The sequence below is a fragment of the Myiozetetes cayanensis genome, unplaced genomic scaffold (assembly GCF_022539395.1).
Source record: "Myiozetetes cayanensis isolate MyiCay16 unplaced genomic scaffold, myiCay2020 scf3, whole genome shotgun sequence".
Classification (NCBI taxonomy): domain Eukaryota; kingdom Metazoa; phylum Chordata; class Aves; order Passeriformes; family Tyrannidae; genus Myiozetetes; species Myiozetetes cayanensis.
The window spans coordinates 70,576,908-70,596,883 of NW_026087521.1; the positions used below are offsets into that span (position 1 = coordinate 70,576,908).

General features: G+C 47.5%; 1 protein-coding gene across 1 annotated transcript in view; it reads right to left on the reverse strand.

Moving 5' to 3' along the window:
- Positions 1-3,686: 3,686 nt before the first annotated feature.
- The window catches only part of ITPR2 (inositol 1,4,5-trisphosphate receptor type 2), a 230,833-nt gene continuing 214,543 nt past the window's right edge, over positions 3,687-19,976 (reverse strand). Inside the window, 2 exon segments of the mRNA XM_050325375.1 lie at positions 3,687-6,946; positions 8,196-8,357. Of these exon segments, the coding sequence (XP_050181332.1) occupies positions 6,860-6,946; positions 8,196-8,357 (249 nt within the window). The 3' untranslated portion in view covers positions 3,687-6,859.

The window sequence follows — 19,976 nt, forward strand, 5'->3', positions numbered from 1 at the left end:
AGTTTGCTTTTGCTCTTCTTTTTCCTCTCTTGAGTGTGCTTCCACGTCCTGCTTTCAGCTGAGCCCGGAAGCAGAAGTATCACGTTACTGTGAGAGAAGCTAGTTTTGTGGTATTTCCATCCCATCCAGGGCCAGGAAACACAGGCAATTTTGCAAGACAGCTTGTACTCAGTAAATTTCCAGCTCGGTTTATATTTCTGTATTTATTTAGATCTGTGCTAACCATGTAAAAGAGCACTCATCCCAAGTGAGGTGCTGTGAACAAACTTGCAAAAAACCCCCCAGATTTCATGGACCAAGGACCCTGAGCAACAGACTTTTCATTGGACCAGGAGCTTCTGGCTAAATCCTCTCTTCTGAAAAGATACCCAAGATGGACAAAGATGTAGACAGGCAACTTCTGGTAACACTAGCTCTCCACAAGAACTACAAACTAAAACTTAATAAATCCCACCAGTAAAATCACCGTCACTGACAACGTTTTCTTGTACCCTTGTGACTTTCCCTTGACATTTCCTTCCTTCCCTTTCTTTCTGTGCACAATAACCTGTATCTGTAACACAACCCGTGTCTAGGTGCATGATAACCCCCAACACCTTCCCACATCCCAGCTGAGCAACCAGGGACCTGGACAGACGTTTACGCTTGCCTGGGGAGAGCGTGACAGCTCCAGGGACCACACTCTCCTCTCCTGACTCCTCTTTTTTCAGCAGCAAAGTCCTGCCACGGGCAGCAAAAAAAAAAAAAAAATCTGCGTTTCACACGGGACGGCGGCGCTCACACCAGCGTTGCTTGTTTGGGGCCGCAGCCAACCCACCCGTGCTCCCGCGAGCCAGCGCTCCCAAATACCCCCGGATTGGGTTGCGTGTGTGCGAACCACACGCGGCCACGCTTAACACAAACACGCCCTCGGCTCCCGAAGCAGAAAGGCGGAGGGTTCGGGAGGGTTTTCTGGAGGCACCAGGAATTCTGCTGGCTTCATCCAGTCAGGGTGGAAACTCCCGTGCCCAGTCGAAGCCGCTGCTGCAGCTCCCTGCTGGGCCGCAAATGGGCCGGAACCAGCGCCACAGCCAGCAAAAGCGGACTTGAGAATAAAAAAGATGCGAGCTCCGAGCCAGCTTCTGTCATCCGACACCAGCTCGAGACCGAAAATGAATTTTTTTTAACCCCCCTTTCCAAGTTGCCCTGTGCTCTCTGCTGAGCCTCTACAGACGGTGCCCAGGTTCAGAGTAACAGTCCCCGGGCGTTTCATGCCATAATGCTGGCAAAGAAAGAGCAAGGGAATATGCCCTTATGCCTTTGGTAAGGGAGCAAGTGCTCCTAGGAGGAGATTGTGAAATTCAGGTCGACATAACCCAGCTGAAGGCCGCTACGAGAAATTATGATGATGATGTGCCAGAGTCCTTGGTTTTTTTTGTGGCAGCTTTATTGGGAACAAAGCCTACAGAGCACATTGCAGACTTGGGGGGCCAGAAGGGAGTATTTTGTAAAGGGAATCGGAGTCTTTGGGCTGTAACTGGATCCCTACACCGCTCTTGCCATCCAGATGGAATGGCAGGGGCAGGCCCCACACAAAGAAATGGCTCTGCTGACTCCACAGCCTGGCACAGGGGCGTGTATTGCCTTGGCAAAGGCCACATGGCTGCTCCCTGCTGCTGGCCGTGGCAGCAGGCCTGCTCCCTGCTTCCCAAGGCAACAGGACGGCTGTGACAGTGCCCTTGTCCACCACAAGCCACAGCAGGGCTGGGGCTCAGCCAAAGGATGTCAGCTGGCTCCCACCACCAGGGCACAGTTTTATTCCAGCAGACTCAGTTAAAATTTGGAAGAGAAGGCGTTCGTCTCTTCCTATCAGCCTTGCCATCCCCACAGTCAGTTTAACAGGCTATGGATGGTTTCAAGCTCCAGCCGAGGGGGTGAAGATCGTGCAGTAATTTACCACAAGAAGGGCTGTGAGAAAAACCTCCTGCTTGTAAGCAAGTCAGATATTGGATGTCGATGATCTACAACATTTAAACGGAGTTATTAAGTCATAGGGATGAGAAACTGCCTGTTTGACCATGCTCCTACACAATTAGCTTATTGATTTGGCTTCTTCAGGTGGTTCTGGACGTGCCCAGGTCTCACCTCGCCTGAGTGGCAGCAGACAAAGGTGGAGACACAGAGATGGGTGTCAAGGAGTAAGAAACTTACTGTAGGAAAAAAAAAAAGGGTAATTGTTGGCTGTTTGCAGCAAGAGAAACACGTTGAAATAGCAAAGTTATAAAGGCTGTTTGTCTTGTGCCTCGCAGCTTTCTGCCTTTCGGACTACAAAAAAGTGCAGCACATAAATAGAGAGGGCAAGTGTGAGCTGATGATAGCAACACACTACTGCACATTTAAAATCCCTGCAGCTCCAAGTTTCCTTTGAGTGATTTTGTGCAAATATGGGACGCTCAGGATGGGCACCTGCAAGCAGGAGCCAGGCTGCTGGTCGCTCCTGCGGGCATCCCGGGACAGCAGCGAGGTTAGCAGCCTTAAATCTCAGTTTTCTCCCCTTAAAAATAAACCTGGCAGCCCTCCTCAAAAAAACAAGCACGCCCTTTCCAATGGAAACATCCTTGTCTACAGGTGCTTTTGTCACAGCAGTGGTAAACGGAGGAGCTGAATTCACTTGCAGGCCACACCGTGAGCCCGCTGACGTCTGCGCAGACAGTGCCGAGGGAGACGCTTCCTCCCTGCAATGCCTCTTGAATTGAAATGTACCTTTGGGGAAAACATTAAAAAAAAAAAAGAAAAAAGAAAAAAAAAAAAAAAGAGCCCTGGCATCAGCCCATGCAAAAATGCTCCCATTTGGGCTTAGGAGCTTAATGCTGGTTCAGGGGGCTTTTTGTTTTTAAATATGACTGTGATTTTGGGTTGAAAGCTGCACGAATCCCCGTTTTCTCTTAGGATATCCTTTTTGCAGGACCATCTAATAAACCTAGCAGCAAGCAGCCCCTTTCTATTTAACTTTAAACTCGTACCAGAGAATAGAAAAGAAAGCTGATTCTACTCAAAGCCACAGCAAGTTGGTATAACAAGTGCACAGGAGAAACAGCACGCTCTATTTAATAGGATTTTTCTTATTCATTAATTAGCAGGCTTTTTCTCACTAAGAAGAGGCCTCATTTTCATCCTCACAAATACTGACTTTTTGTAATAAACATAGCAGGGGAAAAAAGCAAAGAAGCACTTGCATGTTGTAGTTTACTTGCCACAGGTTTGTAGGGTGCTTTTTTTTTTTTTTTTTCCACAAGACCAGAGATTTCCTCAGCCTGAGTTGAGAGGGACAGTGATTTTAGGCTGTTTGCCTTCCTCCCTCAATCCTCTCACCTAGAAAGTCCTCAGGGTCTCTCTCTAAACGTGCTACTTGAAAGAGTTACACTGAAAACATGAAAAAAAAAAAAGGAAAAAAAAAGAAAAAAAAGTGCAAAAAATGGCAATCTGACCCATCATGCTGAACAAAACAATTTGTGCCTGAAATAAAAGAAATCCTTGCTTTCATTGCTGGATTCAGCCTTCATCCACTCAGGACTGTACTGATGACATCTCAAGAAATGGATGCACACCCCATCCAAGACCACCAAGCCTGGGTTTCCCAGCAGTCTTCAATTCAGAACACACATTTCCCCCCCTTCAGCACCTAAAATAAGTGAGACAGACATATATAAAATGACACACTTTATTAAAAGTTACATTCAGCAGCCATGGACATATTTACTTAAGTAGATTTTAACTGTCAAGGAGCTTATAATTATAAATCCCTGTAAGGCATTAAAAGCTCTTAGATGTTTTAACTTTTGCAATCATTTCGTATAAATAGGTAAGGTAAATGATGCCTGCCTAAGAAGAGGATACCCCAGCTGCATTAAACAAAGATATACATATAAATATATCTATAAAATAATGTGTTTTTTGTTATAAACTCATTGATGGGGATATTTCACAATCTTTAAGTCTTGGGTCTGGCCCTGCAACTATTACCCACACAAGCAGCCTCCTGTTCAAGTTACCCCATGTGAGTGCACAGATTGCTCACATGGACGAGAGCAGGGCGGGGCCTAAGTTTTGGCAGAAACAGCAAAAATGCCAAAACTCTCAGCAAAATATATTTACAATCTGTGCAAGCAGCATCACCTGCTGTCACTGATTACAGAGGTCTCTCCTGGAAAGCTATCGACACCGGGAAGGCACCACGGCAAGGGCAAGCCAACATCTGTCGGCTCTTCGTTTTTGATGCTGCAGCTCTCGCTTCTGAGGAGCAGTACTCGGGCTCTGGAGCCTTGAGGGACGTCTTTTGGGGTGCAGGACAGAGAGAGCACCAGCAGCACCCAAATGCAGGCCTGAGCTCAGGGCACAAATGCATCAAGCCTCAAGTTTTCCCAGCTCCAGCAGCAGAAACCTCCCTTGGTGTGCAGCGGCGCAGCTGCTCTTTCTGAGTGTAAACAAGAAAAGTGCCAAGCAATTCCAGTATTAGCCAACCACCCACCCCCCTCAATAAATAATGATAGTTTAATTTATCTTATAATTGAACTGTGCTTTATATGCCTCTAATAACCACACGTGTGAGGAAGAGGAAATTGCTGTTGCAACAGAAGCTGTGACTAGATCTGGTGAACTGCATAAATTAACTTGAACTAATACAGCTGCAAGGTCTGAATCTCCACCAGCTTAGCACTGACTTTACATTTGTGGGCAACTCCTTTGGCTTTGTGGCATACAGCAGGTCTAGTCAGAGGCAAGCAGGGTTGTGTCTTACACCAGTGGCTGGTTACAGTGCGTGGCTGATGCAAAGTCCCAGAATTAATTCACTGCAAGTCCCTGGGTGCTAAACACTAACTGGTACATGAAGCCCCATCCTCACTCACCAGCAAGGCTCATGGAAGGGGTTTTCACCACCACAGCGACGCCAGAGCAGTAGCATCAAGTCCTCATACCCAGCAAGCGTGAAGGAAAGGCACCCCCAAGATTTATCCCTAAAATATCAAAGACAGCTGCTTTTCTGCGCTCTGCTTTGACCTGGCAGCTTCCCTGCCACCAGCTCACCACGCCACAGCCGCATCTCCTCCAGCCTCAGGGGCAAAGACGTGGCACTGACCTGCTCCACCCAGCTCCTGCTGTCTCCACACACTCCCTCTGGCCTGGGGAGCAGCTGATGTCTGGCAGCAGCCAGGCTGTGAGCCCACCAGCAGAGAGGGGGAGAAAATCCACTCTCCCACCACTCACTTTCACTGGCCTTGTGCCATTTCTGATATTTTTGAAGGATGTAGTTTAAACCAGTGGGAAATGTTTTAATGGTAGAAGAATCAGACCCTAAAGTATATTATTATTTTTATCTCAGCCATATCACTGTCACCAAAAAAAAAATAAAAAAAATTTTCACCTTTGACCAAAATGGTATTTATAACAAAATGAAAACGTTACAGGGGAAAAAATCACTGCAAAAATATTTTGGTTTAAATAGCAACTCCACGTAACAGAGGTGCGTTTTCAGGTGCACTAAGACAATCTGGTAACCAAAACCCACTGAAAATGAAAGTGAGCTGAGAACACAACTCCCATTTGTGCCACCCAAAAAATCTTCTCCTAAAGGACACAAGAGCCCTCTAAGGCTCTGTGGAAACCCTGTAACTTTTCTTTTAAGCCATCCCAAGAAACACAGGATAGAGCAGAACCCTGCACAGGTGACTTGGCTGCTGCCTTTCATAGAGCCCAGAGCTGGGAGGAGCTCCTCTGATACTGCCCCCCTGTCCCCCACCAGCCAGGCCAGGCCTGCAAGCCCCTAAAAGCAGGGAGGGCAAGCAAAAGCATAACCCCACGAGTTTTAGCTCAGAAGAAAAGCTGGCAGAATTCGGTGCTTATTTACTCAAGTCAACTCTCACTGAAGATGAGTTTATGGAAGGTAATGACACCATTACAGCTCCATACAGAAAGACATTTCTAAGCTTTTTTAAAAAAATAAAATCCCATACACGCTTCAAACTACAGGTATAATTTTTTTTTTCTTTTTTGTCCTGAATCCTCCATTGGAACTTGAATTTAAAACACAGTTTTAACTCCTCCGTATGTGAAACCTCATGGCCACATTAATCAAGAACATCTGAAGCCAGGAGAAAGAAATCACTTCCAGTTATGTTGTCAGTGTTATGTGCATAACATTCCCACAGCTGTAGATCCATTGTGCTCCGTGTTATAAATAAGAAATTGCATGGTGACAGCTAAAATTCAAAAGCGTTAATGTTTCTCTTTGCAACTCTTTTTTCTGGTTTTTTTCTCCTTTTTTTTTTTTTTCCCCCTCCAGTCTTTTGAGGCTTCTCCCCTTTCCCTCCAAGCAGAAGTTACTCGAAGCAACGTTATTGCTCACCCGACAGGCGTATTTATGGCAATTAAAAAACCAGTAAACGCCAAGTAAACAGGACTAATGTTGCTATTTGGCAAATAAGCCAGAGACGACCTATTGATTCTGATGCGGGCTGTCGTGTTTGTGTCAATAAACATCCCTCCTTCTTCTGCTCAGGTCCGTTATCCCAGTGCTTTCGGGAGAAATCAGCTCCCAAAACGCTGCCCGCCCTCGGTCGCAGCCGTCGAGTCGAGGAATACAAACGAGCCTCCCTCGTATCTCTCACATTCTAGGTTGTGGTCCCTTTCAACCGTGAAAAAAAAAAACAAACCAGCTACAAATTGTTCCCAGAGCTAAACCACTTAACATCTTGGCACTTGGTTGTTTTTAACTTTGCAACAATAGGCACTGTTCACTCCTCTCAATCTCAGTTTTTTTTTTTTATTCTATAATAAAGCGGGAATACTGATGAAAGGCTAGTCACGGCTTCTCCCCGTGGTATCAGGGTGGTGGCATGTGATGATTCACATGGGGTGTGTTTGATCCAAGAAAGCCCAGCCTCTGCTTATTCTTCCTTTGTTCTGTCATCTAAGGTGGAAAGGCAGAGAGAGATGAGTTGAGATTCTCTTTTTTTTTTTTTTTTCTTTTTACTATTATTTAGCAGTCACAGAGCAAGATACATATAAGCAAAACAACAGGGAGTGGAATTCTTTTCTTCAGCACTGAAAATTACAAGTAAGAGACGTCTTTGAAGTGGGAGATCTGTTTCCTGCAAAGTATGGACATTTTATTCTCATTTGTGCATTATTCTTATCCCCCCACAGGTCTTGCAGTGTATTATTTGCACTGCTATTGTGCTGTGCAGCCCTGCAGAGGGGTCAGCATTTGCACTTGATGCTGTACAATCACGGAATTAAAAGATGGTCCCAGCCACACAGAGTTTAAATTTAAGCCAGGAGAGAACAGATCCAGCCAGAGGGGGATGAAAAAAAATCCCACCAGGATGGTGTGGGTAAGCACAATAAGCAATGGTCTCAACACATCCAGCCTAAACCTTTGTGGACTTTTTCACAGGGAAAAAGTTTTAAGGAGGGATTTGAAGGGTGATAATTAGATAACTCTGTTGATGCCACTGAAGTGCTTCCCATAAAGAAAACACAAAGATGCTTTCCTGAAACTGTAATGAGCAAACCAGAGGTGAACGGCATGTGTAGCAAAAAAGGGAGCTGGCCCTTTGATCCTGAAGGGAGAGCAAACCTGGAAGGTGGTTTAGGTAGGAGCTGGGCTTTAAGGGGGACCAGCAGCTTGTGCTCCACACGGGAGAGGACGGGGAGCCCGAGGAGGGGCACCAAGACAAGGGTGACACAAGCAAAGCAACAGGCTGGGCAAATTGTTTTCACAACAGCACTGTTGATACTCTTAGTGGGGGGAAAAAAATCCAAGTGTGGGACACAGAGGGCTTTTCTCCTGGCTCCCATCAGTATGCAGCTATTCCTGACACGGCGCCCATCTCAGTGCCGGGCTGTGCAGCACCTCCACATGCACGGCCCTTCCTTGCTCCTGCAGCTTTCCCTCTGTCCTTGCACACCCCCCAGCAGGATTTCGTAACTAATTCCCCCTCGGCTTTTCTCCTTACCTCTTCTCTGTTGCTGCTAAGAGAGTACAATTTCATTCCAGACCCGTATCAGTGCACCTACTCAGAGAGCTCACTGGAGGGACAGATAAAACCTTTCTAAGACAAAAGTCTCTTTTGTAACAGTGTCCTGACTGTGACCTGATGAAAGGGAGCGCGTTCACCCGCACGCGCTCACGTTGCTACCCCTGGCAGGGCACTTACCTGTTCCTTGAGCTCAGCGAGCTGACTGGAAAGCTGTTTCACAAGGCTCATGGTTGACTCCAGCCTCTCTTGCAGGTTCCTGATTTCGTTCTGCTCACTGTCGCCTTCATTGCTAACCAGGGACATGGCTCTCATCCGAGGGAACCAGTCCAAATTCTTCTCCTACATGGGTATTGGAAAAATGAGCCACGTTAGTAGGGGTTTATGCAGTGCTGAGACCAGAGAATGAAAACTCAGGACTTCTACTCAGTGGATGACCCAAAACAAATGAGCTTAAGCAGTAAATTCAGAAAGTATTTCACACAAGCTTTTTTACTCTTGGTTCTCTTTAGCTCCAAAGCAGGTACCAACTGGAAAACCTTGGTTGCCCACAGCTACACTTGTGTGGCAGCATGGGCAGTGCAGGCACATTCGTCCACGGCTCTGGCATGCAGAAATGCCCACTGGGTCAGCTCTAGGGAGACTCCTTTGGTTCACCAGCACCAGGAGAGCCTGAGTGCTCCCCATGCTTTGCTCTTAAGTGTATGCAGGGACACATTTCCCCACTGTCTCTTCAGCTTGGCTGGTCTCCATCTGTTTTGGCTGTCCTTGCAGCAATGTCAGCGAGCCAACACCAGGAAAACAAGATGAGTCCACTCCAGACCGGCCTCCAGGCTCATGCCTGATGCAAGAGCAGAGGAACCTGGATTCAGCTGCCCACAATGGAAGGTCTGGGCTCCTGGGAATGTCCTAGGCTTCCACATGCTATTCAGACTGTGTATCTCAGGTAAATGCAAGCACAAGCCCACTGCCAAGGGTTAAGTTAACCTGCTAAGGACCAAGCACTGCATGGAACAGGCACTGAACTGAGGTGTTTCCCAATCCATGGACTCAGGCTACAGATTCAGTCATGCTAAAAACCCTGTGAATAGATGATATGAGTCAGGAAGGTGCCGTGCATCTGCATGAGCCTGAACTGTCTCCATAGCTCAGGGGCACGGATATTTGTGTTGCAAAGCTTGACAGACGGAGGAGACTGAAGGGTGCAAGACTAAGAGGAGTGGCAACCACGTGGCCAGCAACCCTCTCTGCCTGGAGGCACGAGACACGGGAAACAGGTCCTGCACCAATGCACCTCTGCCCTCCACCTTGGGGGCAGTGGGAGGATGTGGTTAGGTCATATGCACTGTGTTTTGTAACGGGCCTCTACAGACACAGGCACTTGATGGCTTGAGATGAGACACAGAATGAGTTGGAAATGTTTCTTCCACTCCTCTGAGTCTGCAAATAGCCCCACACAAACAGCCCTCTTTCTGGAGGAGTAAAAAGGAGTTCTTTCCCAAAGTCCACCCAGAAAACTCCCAGAAGGCAAGAGCTGTGCTACTTATTTTGTCCAGGTATTTGGTGAAGTTTTAAGTGCATCAAAACTTAGATTTTGCCTCTTTTTTTTTTTTTCTCTATGAAAATAGAAAAGCCAGCGATGATCCTGCAGCATTCACAGCTGGGCAGCCCAGGGCAGTTGCACATGAGCAGGGTCCAGGCAGGCCTGGCCTGGCAGAGCTGTGAGCCCAGGGATACACCAAGTGAGCACTGCTTTGTTGTGCTTCCAGAAAAATGTCCTTTCAGCTCTGCAGTGCCCCTGATCATCAAACCCTCCCCTCCTACAGCAATGTGATTTAGAAACAACTAAGCTAAGCCTCGGGAAACATGGAGGCACTTATGGCATTCATGTTTCTCCACTATTTGCATTATCCCGGTCTCCTCGATCAGCCTGGACAAGACCAAACACAAAACCAAAGTTGGTAGAACTTCAGCTTTTTTTCCTCCTTTTTAACTCAAAACTTCTAACGAGGTTTTTTTTGCCTGGCTGTGCAACCTCTGGCCCTGTCACCAAACCAGGGAGGGAGCAGGTCTGCAGCCCAGGGCTGCCAGCCGTGAGCGCCGGTGGAATGAGGCCCCTCTCCTCGCCGCTCGCTCCTCCGGCCTCGTGATCTCATTACGACAATTTACTGTGGTTACGCATGATGCCATTTTCAATGGGTCATAACTCATTCAAATCAAAACCTGTTTTCACCAGCCCCGCTGGTGAGCCCGAGAGGAGCGCACGTGACCTTCCCTGCTGGATATCCCCGGCTGACACGCGGGGCGGGAGGCTCCTATTTCTGCTGCGTGCGCTCCCGCTTACAAGACCGGCATTCATTTCCCACCAGTACGCTCCCAGATTTATTTTAAATTTATTTTGGCCCGGACCTGGCAGAGCATTCATCACGTGCCCAGCGTCAAGCACAGGTGTACTCATTTACACTAAGCTTAGTTTGTGCACAGTGACTTTCTGGATCAACGCCCTTTTTTTTTTTTTTTCAAAATGTTTGCCAGCAAATTTGTCTGCCACTACAGGCACAGAACGTTAATTCAAGGCAGCTACAGAGAACAGAGCTGCACTTGTATCTGAATGTTTCCTGGAAAGCTCTGGTATCTGCACCCATTACAGCTCCTCTTGCTTGAAGCACCTGAAGATACCAAATGCAAGGCTGCAGGAGCCAGCTGAGGGACCAGGAGCCCTTTCAAGACTCAAAACAACAGCAAAGTTTCAAAGCCAGGCTGCACAGGGAGAGCAATCTGAGACTCCACCACTGCGGTTCCTCTGTTTGCCGAGAACTGCTGCCAGGATTGTGAAATGCACTTTGCTGGTTTTGTTTTCCATCTGCCACTCCTCCAAGACACAAGGCAGGGACCGACAGCTGCTCTGGAAAGATTTCTGTGGACTGACCCTCCACCACCCTGCAGCATCCAGAGGAGCACCACACAAATCCGTGCAGATGCAAGACATCCTGGCTCAGTGGGCTCGCCTCTCTTCGAGGCATCCAGCGCCACCTGCTTCCTTCCTCCTCACCACAACATCACATTTCCTGGAAAGAGGGATGACCAGGGGCGGGTGGAGGGCGCACAGCACCTCTCCCCCTGCCACAGATTGCCATGGTGCACACAGAGCAGATGTGGCTCCAGCTGGAACCACCCCGCACCACGTGCTGGCTCATCTCGGCCACTGCGAGCCCCAGAGTCACGGGAGCTCAGTGGCAGACTCCACTCGTTCCCGTGGGCCCAGCTTTGCCTTCCTAGAAATGCTGTGATAATCTCTTCCAGGAAAGAAACCCAGGTGTGGTTTAATTACAGACCAAGAAGATCTGGGTTTTTTTTTTTCCTGAAGTATCGTGGAGGATCAAGCAAGGACTTGATCCCAGTTCCAGGAGAAGCTCATGGGTTTCCACGGACCAGAGACCTCATGAAAAGATGTTACTGACTTCTACAGGTTCTTCTTACAGCAGAGAGGCAACAGGTCAAGCACCTGTCCACTAGTCTCACTCGGTAGTCCCAAATGCTGTGTTGGGAGCAGGCAGAACCTTCCTTCTTGGTTCTCACCTGCAACACACATCTAATGAAATCAGTCCAGCTGCGTGTCTTTGTCATGCAAAATATCAGAAAGATGCAAAATTCAGTAGGAGACACATTCTAGCCTGCCAACCTGTCTTCAAGTTAAAAATACTTATCTAGCCTTCACCAACAGTTCCATTATAGCGCACACAGCAGGTACGTTCCCTTGCTGAACCACATGCTTTTGCCAGTCAATATTATCTTATTTTTTCACTGCATTATATGAACTGCAGGACTTTATTAAATAAAGGGCAGCATGAAGATTAGCTCTGGCACCCAGCCCTGTTTGCTGAGCCTATGCCACAAACAAACAGCAATTGCTGCTGGGGACAGAAAAACTTTTTGATCACAAACCTGCCAGGATCCAGAAGGCAAAATTGGACCAGGCTCCTCAGCCGAAAATTTTAGTGATCTGCGAATGTTCACAGGGGAACACGCACTCTGTGACAGATCAGCAACGGGAAAGCTATTTTTACCTCAAGGTAATTGCTTGCCAATTAACTGGAGGTCATTAACATGTTTGTACAACCCCAAACATTTGTTCTGGGACTTAAATGTTTACGGGCTCGGTCCAGGGTTCACCTTGACCAACTAACACCTTAAAGCTGTAAAACCTCAGCCTCCTCCACGCTGCAGGTGCTCTCCTGGGGTTTTGCAGGATGTTATCCGTCACGCCTCGGCCATTACTCCTAGAAATCCAACCGTTTTGCCCAGGATAGCGTTCGCTCAGACATTTTGAAGCCCGTCTGGAACCGAGAGGCAATTTGGAGGAGGAAGGCAGGCTGCTGGCAGGGAGCAGGGCAAACCTCTGCAAACAGCTGTCACGGGACTCAATCAACAGCCACCAGGTTAGTGTGAGGTGACACAGCTCCAGCATTAATGAGCTCGCAGAGGGCGAGGTATGTGGATGGGACGCTTTAAAGCGCAGTAGCTGCCTCCTGGACAAATAATTAATTGTTAAAATGCACTGAAATCTTCTTTCTAAACAACCCAGGTTGAACGCAGTAATGTTGCTAGTTGTTACTGTTATTCCATCCTTGCACAGGACAGCAGCCCAAGCACGGCAGCCCACCTACGGATCGCAGCATCCTCCTGCTCCCCGCTCTTCCCGCAAGCATGACTTGTGCCTTGCAGAATCCACATTTAAACACACATCTGTGTCCAGCCAGACAGGAAGGCTGCAGGGACAGAAAGAAAGGAGCTGCAGCCTCCTCTCTCCCCGCCAGTTCAGCTGGGGGAAGGCCAAAAAAAAAAAAAAAAGAAAAAAAAAGAAAAAAAAAAAGGCAGGTGGGGGCTTGCCAAAAGGCTGCGAGCCAAAGAGACTGCACACGAGCAGAGCAGACATTTCGTGTGGCGATCCAGCGTGCTCCGTCCTCCCCTCCTCGGCTGGCAGCACTCCAGCGGGAATCTCAGCTCACCCGGGGTGAAACCTCTCTGCAAGGTACTCTGGGTACACGTAGCCGCGAGGTGCCGACGGCGAGGGCACATGCCTGAGAAAGCACAGGGCTTAGGGGATTTGCTACTTGTGTTTTCCGAGAAACCTCAAACCCTCCTGCTCGGAGCAAAAGTCTGCGCCTGCCTCCTGCAGTTCTCTGTGCAACTCTCCTTCCCTTCCGTGGGCTTGTCCAGGGGCATGGCAGAGCTGTGGGCTAATTCCTCCCTTTGGGAGAACATTGCCATTTTTTCCGACTTTGCTAGCTCTGGTTGAGCATGGATGGAGAAGAGGCTGAAGAAATTCATTTAGAGAGTTTCTGTGCTTTGTATGAAGTCTCTCTTGAGCCATCCCTGTCCTGTTGGCACAGCCAACTGGCTTCAATCGAGCTCCCACGCTGAGCTGAATCCATGCCTCCGGAGTAATTGGCAGAGGGATGTTTCTTTAGGAGGTGCTGGTTTCACAGGCTAGCAGCGAGATGGATCAGCTGCAACCAGCAGGAGAGACTGGGCTGAGCCTTTAAAAAATAGATTACTAGATAACAGGAGGAGAAAATAGGTCAAAGAGTAGGACAAGGGGGATGAAGCTGAGGAGCAAAGGCAGCCTAATGCATACTTTGAGATGGTGCCGCTGCCACGGGCTCCGAGTGCCACGGCACCATCAGCTGTGCCAGGCTTTCACTTCTCCAGCAGCCTCTACTGCAGTGACTCTCGGCGTTTTCCGCCCCGTGACCCCTTGTTGCAACATGAAAACAAGCCATTTCAGGACTTCCCTCCTACCTATTCACTAAGAAAAGCAGCCATGACTGCTCGTGACTCCTCCTGGGTTGTGACCTCCCCAACTGCACGCACCAGGGCAGGAGAGGGGCCACCCCATCCTCCAGCCTGCCATTCCCTGTCTCACATGGATTGTTCACTCCCTGGTGACTCAGTGAGGTGAGCAAGACAGTCAGCAGAGGGTTTTGTTGCCTAACAGCAAGGCTGGGAAAATGGGTATGCTGAGAGCCCTCTTTGCTCCTCAGCTGGACGGTCACTGAAGGGTGCAGAGGAGGAACACGGACATCAGTCACCATGAGCCAGGGGAGGTTTAGGCTGGATATGAGGAAAAGGTCGCTCACCCAGAGGGTGGTCGGGCACTGGAACAGACTCCCCAGGGAAGCAGTCACAGCACCCAGACTGTCTGAACTCAAGAAACACTTCGTTTGGATAACGCTGTCAGGGACACGGTGAGTTCTTGGGGGTGTCCTGCATAGGGCCAGGAGTTGAATATGATGATCCTGGGGGGTGCTTTCCAGCTCAGCATATTCTAAGATTCTACGGTCACTGAAGGGTGCAGAAGCGGAGCACGGACATCAATCACCACGAAGGTTTGCTACCAGCACCCTGGCGTGCTGCCCTGGGCTATTCATGGAGTTCCGCTCGGGAATACACGGGCACACACACGAACAGCAACCACCAAAGCAGCCAAAAAAAAGCCTCCTCGAGCTTTGGGAAGACTGTAGCCTCTTTAGGGAGACTGCAGTCCCTCAAGTGCCCATTGGGGTGGTCAAACCCTGCTGCACCAGCGCTGAGAAGAGACGGTGCCGGTCACCCCGTGGCCTCCACGGCCGAGGAGCGGCTCTGCCAGGAAGGTGGGCACAGCTTCACCCTCTGCCACCCCACTGTGCCCTTGACATGAAGGCAAAACAGACCCCTGGCATTGCTGCTCTCCAGCAGGCAGCCCGTGTGCCCTTTCGGGCACAGGAATGAACAGACTGTTCACTCCCCTCTTCCGAGCCAGCACCTTGAATAAATACTTGAGTGCTGGGTACAAAGAGATCTATTTACTGAGAATCATTCTCTATGTCTGAAATGTAAATAAGTCCATCCATTCCCTTCCCAGATATGCTGCCCATATAAGCAGAGAGGGATCAGTCCAAGTGACCTTTTGAAAGCTATTATTTTTCTGCCCAGGGACAGAGCCTGGTCCTAAAAGTCTGGAGTTATGTAGCTCCTACAGCCACCTTAAAAAGGGATTTAGAAGATTTAAGCTATCGTGTGCTTTAGATGACACAGGGCAATAACCACTTTGTGATTTAATCACAGACAATAATAATTTGGTTCAGTGCATGATTCAGCTAATCCACAATTTGATAAACGTTCATCCTAAACTACAAACCCAAATAGCTTTCTGCAAATCCTGTTTGACACTTTAATGTTAAGACTGTATTTGATAAGCAATCTGTGCTGCACAAGAATATAGGGAGGGAAATTAGGAATTGTTATGCATCCACGACAGTAATTCAAAGAAAATAAAAATAAGCTTTGGCAATTACAGATAAATCTGTATGCAACAAAAAAACTAATAGTTCTGGCTGGGTCTGTACTGGATTGATACGTTACAGCTCCCACCACTCACAGAAAAATAGAGAAACCTGTTTCCCCCTGAAAAAAAGGTTGAAACCACAACACTGACCAACCATCTGCTTTAGCAGTGTCATTGATGCATTCACTTTCATTTTAACTTGGCTGACTTTTTGAGGGCTGCAACAGAACCTATCACTGTAATTCTGGGTAATTGTGAGTTCTTCAAAACTGATATCCAGGCCAGTCAGTTATAAATGTCTCAGTGTTTCTGTATCAGCATTCCCACTTACGATATCCCTGCAAAAATTACGGTGAGGAACCATAATAAACCCCAAATTGCAAAGATTTTTCACTGATGCTCTCCAGGGCAGTTTCAACACTCAGCTTGAAGTTCTGTAAAGGACAAGCACCCCAATATTTCTGCTTACCAAACACACCTAAGGAACTTGGCATTTCCGAAAGATGGAAGCAATCATGAAAATAATTTTTCCCAGCCAAGGCCATAAGCTGGAATGTGCTCTCACACCCCTCTTGGAGGCAAGACATGTTCATTTCTCAGATGCTACTTTCTTCTGCTGTTTCAGTTGTTCTCTGCCACTTTATCTCTATCATAACCCCGAGAACTGATATTCTCCTCTGCAAACCTTCAAGTATCCCAACACCACCATCTAAAGCTAGGATGTGGTCCTTAATATTTGTGTCCTTAAAATAGATATAATTATAGATTTGTGCAAAACATGAGTTTACTTTTCCACATTCCCGTGTTTTTGTGTTGTTAGTGGTTACCAGACATACTTTAGGAAAAACACTTCAGATTATTCATTTAAAATAATTAAATTATTTCTGATATAATCCCTGGATCTTGTGCATAATGAAACATCTGGTACGGAGATTAGAAAATAAATGTTCTTGGCTTTTTTTCCCCCTTCTCTTTTGTTAAACAGATGTTGTTGATACAAAACACAGAACTGTAAATCATAGCCTGCATGTGGACACAGACTGTCACTACCGAGCAGAAATTTACTGTGGCTAGATAGAGGTTTGAAACAGCCATGAATCACTGGCTTACTAACTTTATTCACGTGGGTATGGTTTCAATATTCTGACATTAAGTGCACATGTCCTTAAAAAAAGAACCTTCTAATGGGAGCATGGGAGGCTCTGGTTTAGTTCCAGCTGCCTCGGTGGGGGAAGAACAGCACAATGCAATGGCAGTCTGTGTGCAGAGGAACCTGGCAGGTCTCTGTCTCTCCCCTCAGGCTCTGTTCCTCCAGTGCCACAGTGTCCCTGGCAGCCCTGTCACAGGAGAGGGGCTGAGCTGCCCACACAGCCCAACCACGGCCACCAAAATCGCAGAATATGCCAAGCTGAAAGGGACACACAAGGATCATCCAGTCCAACCCTCAGCCCTGCTCAGGACCATCCCCAGGGGTCACACCCTGTGCCCCAGAGGATCATCCAAACACTCCTGGAGCTCTGGCAGCCTTGGGGCTGTGCCCACTGCCCTGGGGAGCCTGTTCAGTGCCAAACCACCCTCTGGGGAAAGAACCTTTTTCTAATATTCAACCTAAACCCCTTGACACAACTCCAGGCCATTCCCTGGGTGCTGTCCCTGGTCCCCCCAGAGCAGAGCTCAGTCCTGCCCCTCCTCTGCCCCTCCTGAGGAAGCTGTGAACTGCAATGAGGTCTCCCCTCAGTGTCCTCTTCTCCAGCTGAACACACCAAGTGCCCTCAGTGTCCTCACGGGGCTTCAAATCAAGGCCCTTCCCCATCTTTGTCGCCTCCTTTGGACACTCTCTAATGGCTCAATGTCTTTCTTACATTGCGGTGCCCAAAACTGCGACAATATTCAAGGTGAGGCCGCCCCAGTGCAGAGCAGAGCTGAACAATCCCCTCCCAGCTCTAATTTCATTCTCCTTCTCCTTCCCCTGCTGCTCCTGACATCGTTTCAGTGAATTCACCGCTGGTTTGCCGGACAGGCTCCCACAGAGCCAAACAGCAATGGCATTTCTGCTTCCCCTTGGCTGTGTTTAAAGTGACCGGAATTCCGATGCCTCTCCGGCCCCTGGCGGTTCCTGCCCCCACACTCCCACACTGCTTGCACCAGCAGGGCTGAAGCTCCCCCTTCCCCTGTTCTCCTTTTCATATCGATTTTCCTTCACAGAACAGGCTGGCAGGCGCACTCCAGACACTGAACTCCAGACAAAAGCAGGTGGCACGAATCCCACTGCAATGCAAACATACCCTCCAGGACCGGGCCCTGCTGGGGACACAGGTGACGTCTGCTCCTCAGGGGCACACAGCTGGTGAGGGCACCACCAATTTGGACCTGTTTTTGTCAATGTGCCTGCTGGTTTGATCCAATGAAGCAGGTCCTAACCCCATGATTAGGCTCCAAACCATCACCTCTACTTCCTACCTTTTGTAGCACAGGATTCAGGAGCGTACTTGTTGAAATTTATGGTGGTGGGTTTTTTTTCCCTCCACATTTAGTTTTAATTGTCTGGTCCTGTCACCTTGTATTTTGCAAGTACTGTCCATTTCCCAGCTTTAGCTTCAATTTGGTGTAACAGAATCTCTGGGAAATACAAAGACTCAGCTGGAGACTCGTTTTTCAGAAGCTCAGGACTTGACCTTGTTCTCAGCTTTGCACAGGCAGAGCTTTGCTGATTGCAGCGCGATTGTTCTGGCTTAGGATACTGCCAGAGCCAAGGCATTTTGAATCCTGATCTGATGTTCCTGCTTTAGGCCCATTTTGACTCTGATGTATTTTGCACATGGGGCGGTGTGAAAAGACAACTGAAAGAACAACACTTTCTTTTGAAATTAATAAGAATTATCACCTATCACCACCCAGTACTGCTCTTTGAAGTAACGATGCAGTCACGCACGTGCCTTATATGTGTACAAAATCACAGAACTTATAGGGTTGGAAAAGACCTGTAAGACCATAAATGCACATACTTGAGTATCACTCAGAGGAGAGGAAAAAAAAAAATAAAATCTAAGTTTCTCTGTGAAGCATCTCTTGACAAAACAGCACCAAACAACGGCCACTTTCCAGCCTTATGGGCCTGAACACCATCAACCTACTACCAACCTGCTCTCTGATCTCTTGCTCTGGTCAAACACTTGCCCATGGGTTGCTCTGCACATTCCTCTGCTCGTGCAAACACGATGGCCCAGCACTGGCCCCGTGGCAGGTCTGGCTGTGGCACAGTGATCCCACAAGGTGCCACCTGCCCACGGGGAAGGAAGTACAAAACACTCCTATTCCCTTTGGGAAGTAGGTGGAAACCAGTAAAACTGGGCCCTGAAGTTGAAAAATCTACTCACTCGGGTTTGTGTCCACTGTGTGCCGTTTTCAGAGGCTGCAGGCATAGATCAGTAAGAGGAAAAAAACCACCACGCTACTCTGTGACCCTTCATCTGCCTATACTGCATTTTCATTGAGCTTTCTCGCTTTCATTGCTAGGAAAATATTAAAATGGATCCTCTGCACAGATCTGCTTTTTCTTTTTTTCCCCCCAGCATTTAAATATGGTTTGCCCTGTTCAGTTAAACTGCATTTTCTCTTGAGAACAAGCAGATGATCGGTTTCACAAAGCCGGAGTTACGATTTTCCTTCAGCAGCACCCAGCAAAATGAAAAACAGAAACAAAACATTTTAATCACACGTGTATAAAATACACAGGGTTCATTAAATATGATTTAAAGTGGCCTGTTTGTTTTGGAGACTCTTTAGAGCTCCTACTACCCCAAACTCACAGAAGTGTAACGTGATTCCTGATCTATTGAATTTTGGAGGATGGCTGTAGTGGGTTCCATTATATATAAATTGGATGCAGCCGATTTACAATCCCCAATATATACTTTTATCTCAAAATGCCCTGTGAGGCAATTGTGTAAAGTACTTTATCAGGGATTGTTGTTGGTAATATTGCAAGATTTCATGATGTAAAAAATACATCAATGTCATTTAAATTGAACAAAATGGTTCCCAGGTTTTTTTTTTTTTTCTGTAGAGCATTTTTAACCATCTTCTCAACAAATTTGTTCAATAAATACTCTATGAAACAAACATTTTGCACTTTGTCCCACAGATGCAATTTGCCAACCTGATTGATTTCTTTCTCTGCAACTAATCTGATTTCTTTAGGCTATATATCTTCTCTTTTATTAAAGATGATGCAATCTTAGCTTTTTATCATACACACATCCACCACGCTAAAAAGAGAGAAGATTCCACAAACTACCCTTGCAACCAGATAGAAAAACCTGACACAAACCTCATAAAGCTGGTCCTAAAAGATAAATGGCACAATGAGTCTAAAGTTACACAAATTCAGAAACTTATCCATACAGAGTAACACAGAACCGTGGATTTTTCTTCCTGTGACAGATACAGAAAACGAGTAACTTCATCATGTCTGTAGCACCTTGTAAATCAAACTCACGCCAATGTTGCACCCAACCCCCCCCAAAATCTTGCTGTCTCTGCCCTATGAGAGCTCAGAAGCAGAAAGGCAATTTTTGTAGCCTTTCCCTCTTTTACATCTCGCAGAATCTCACTGCAATGTTTTGAGTCCAACC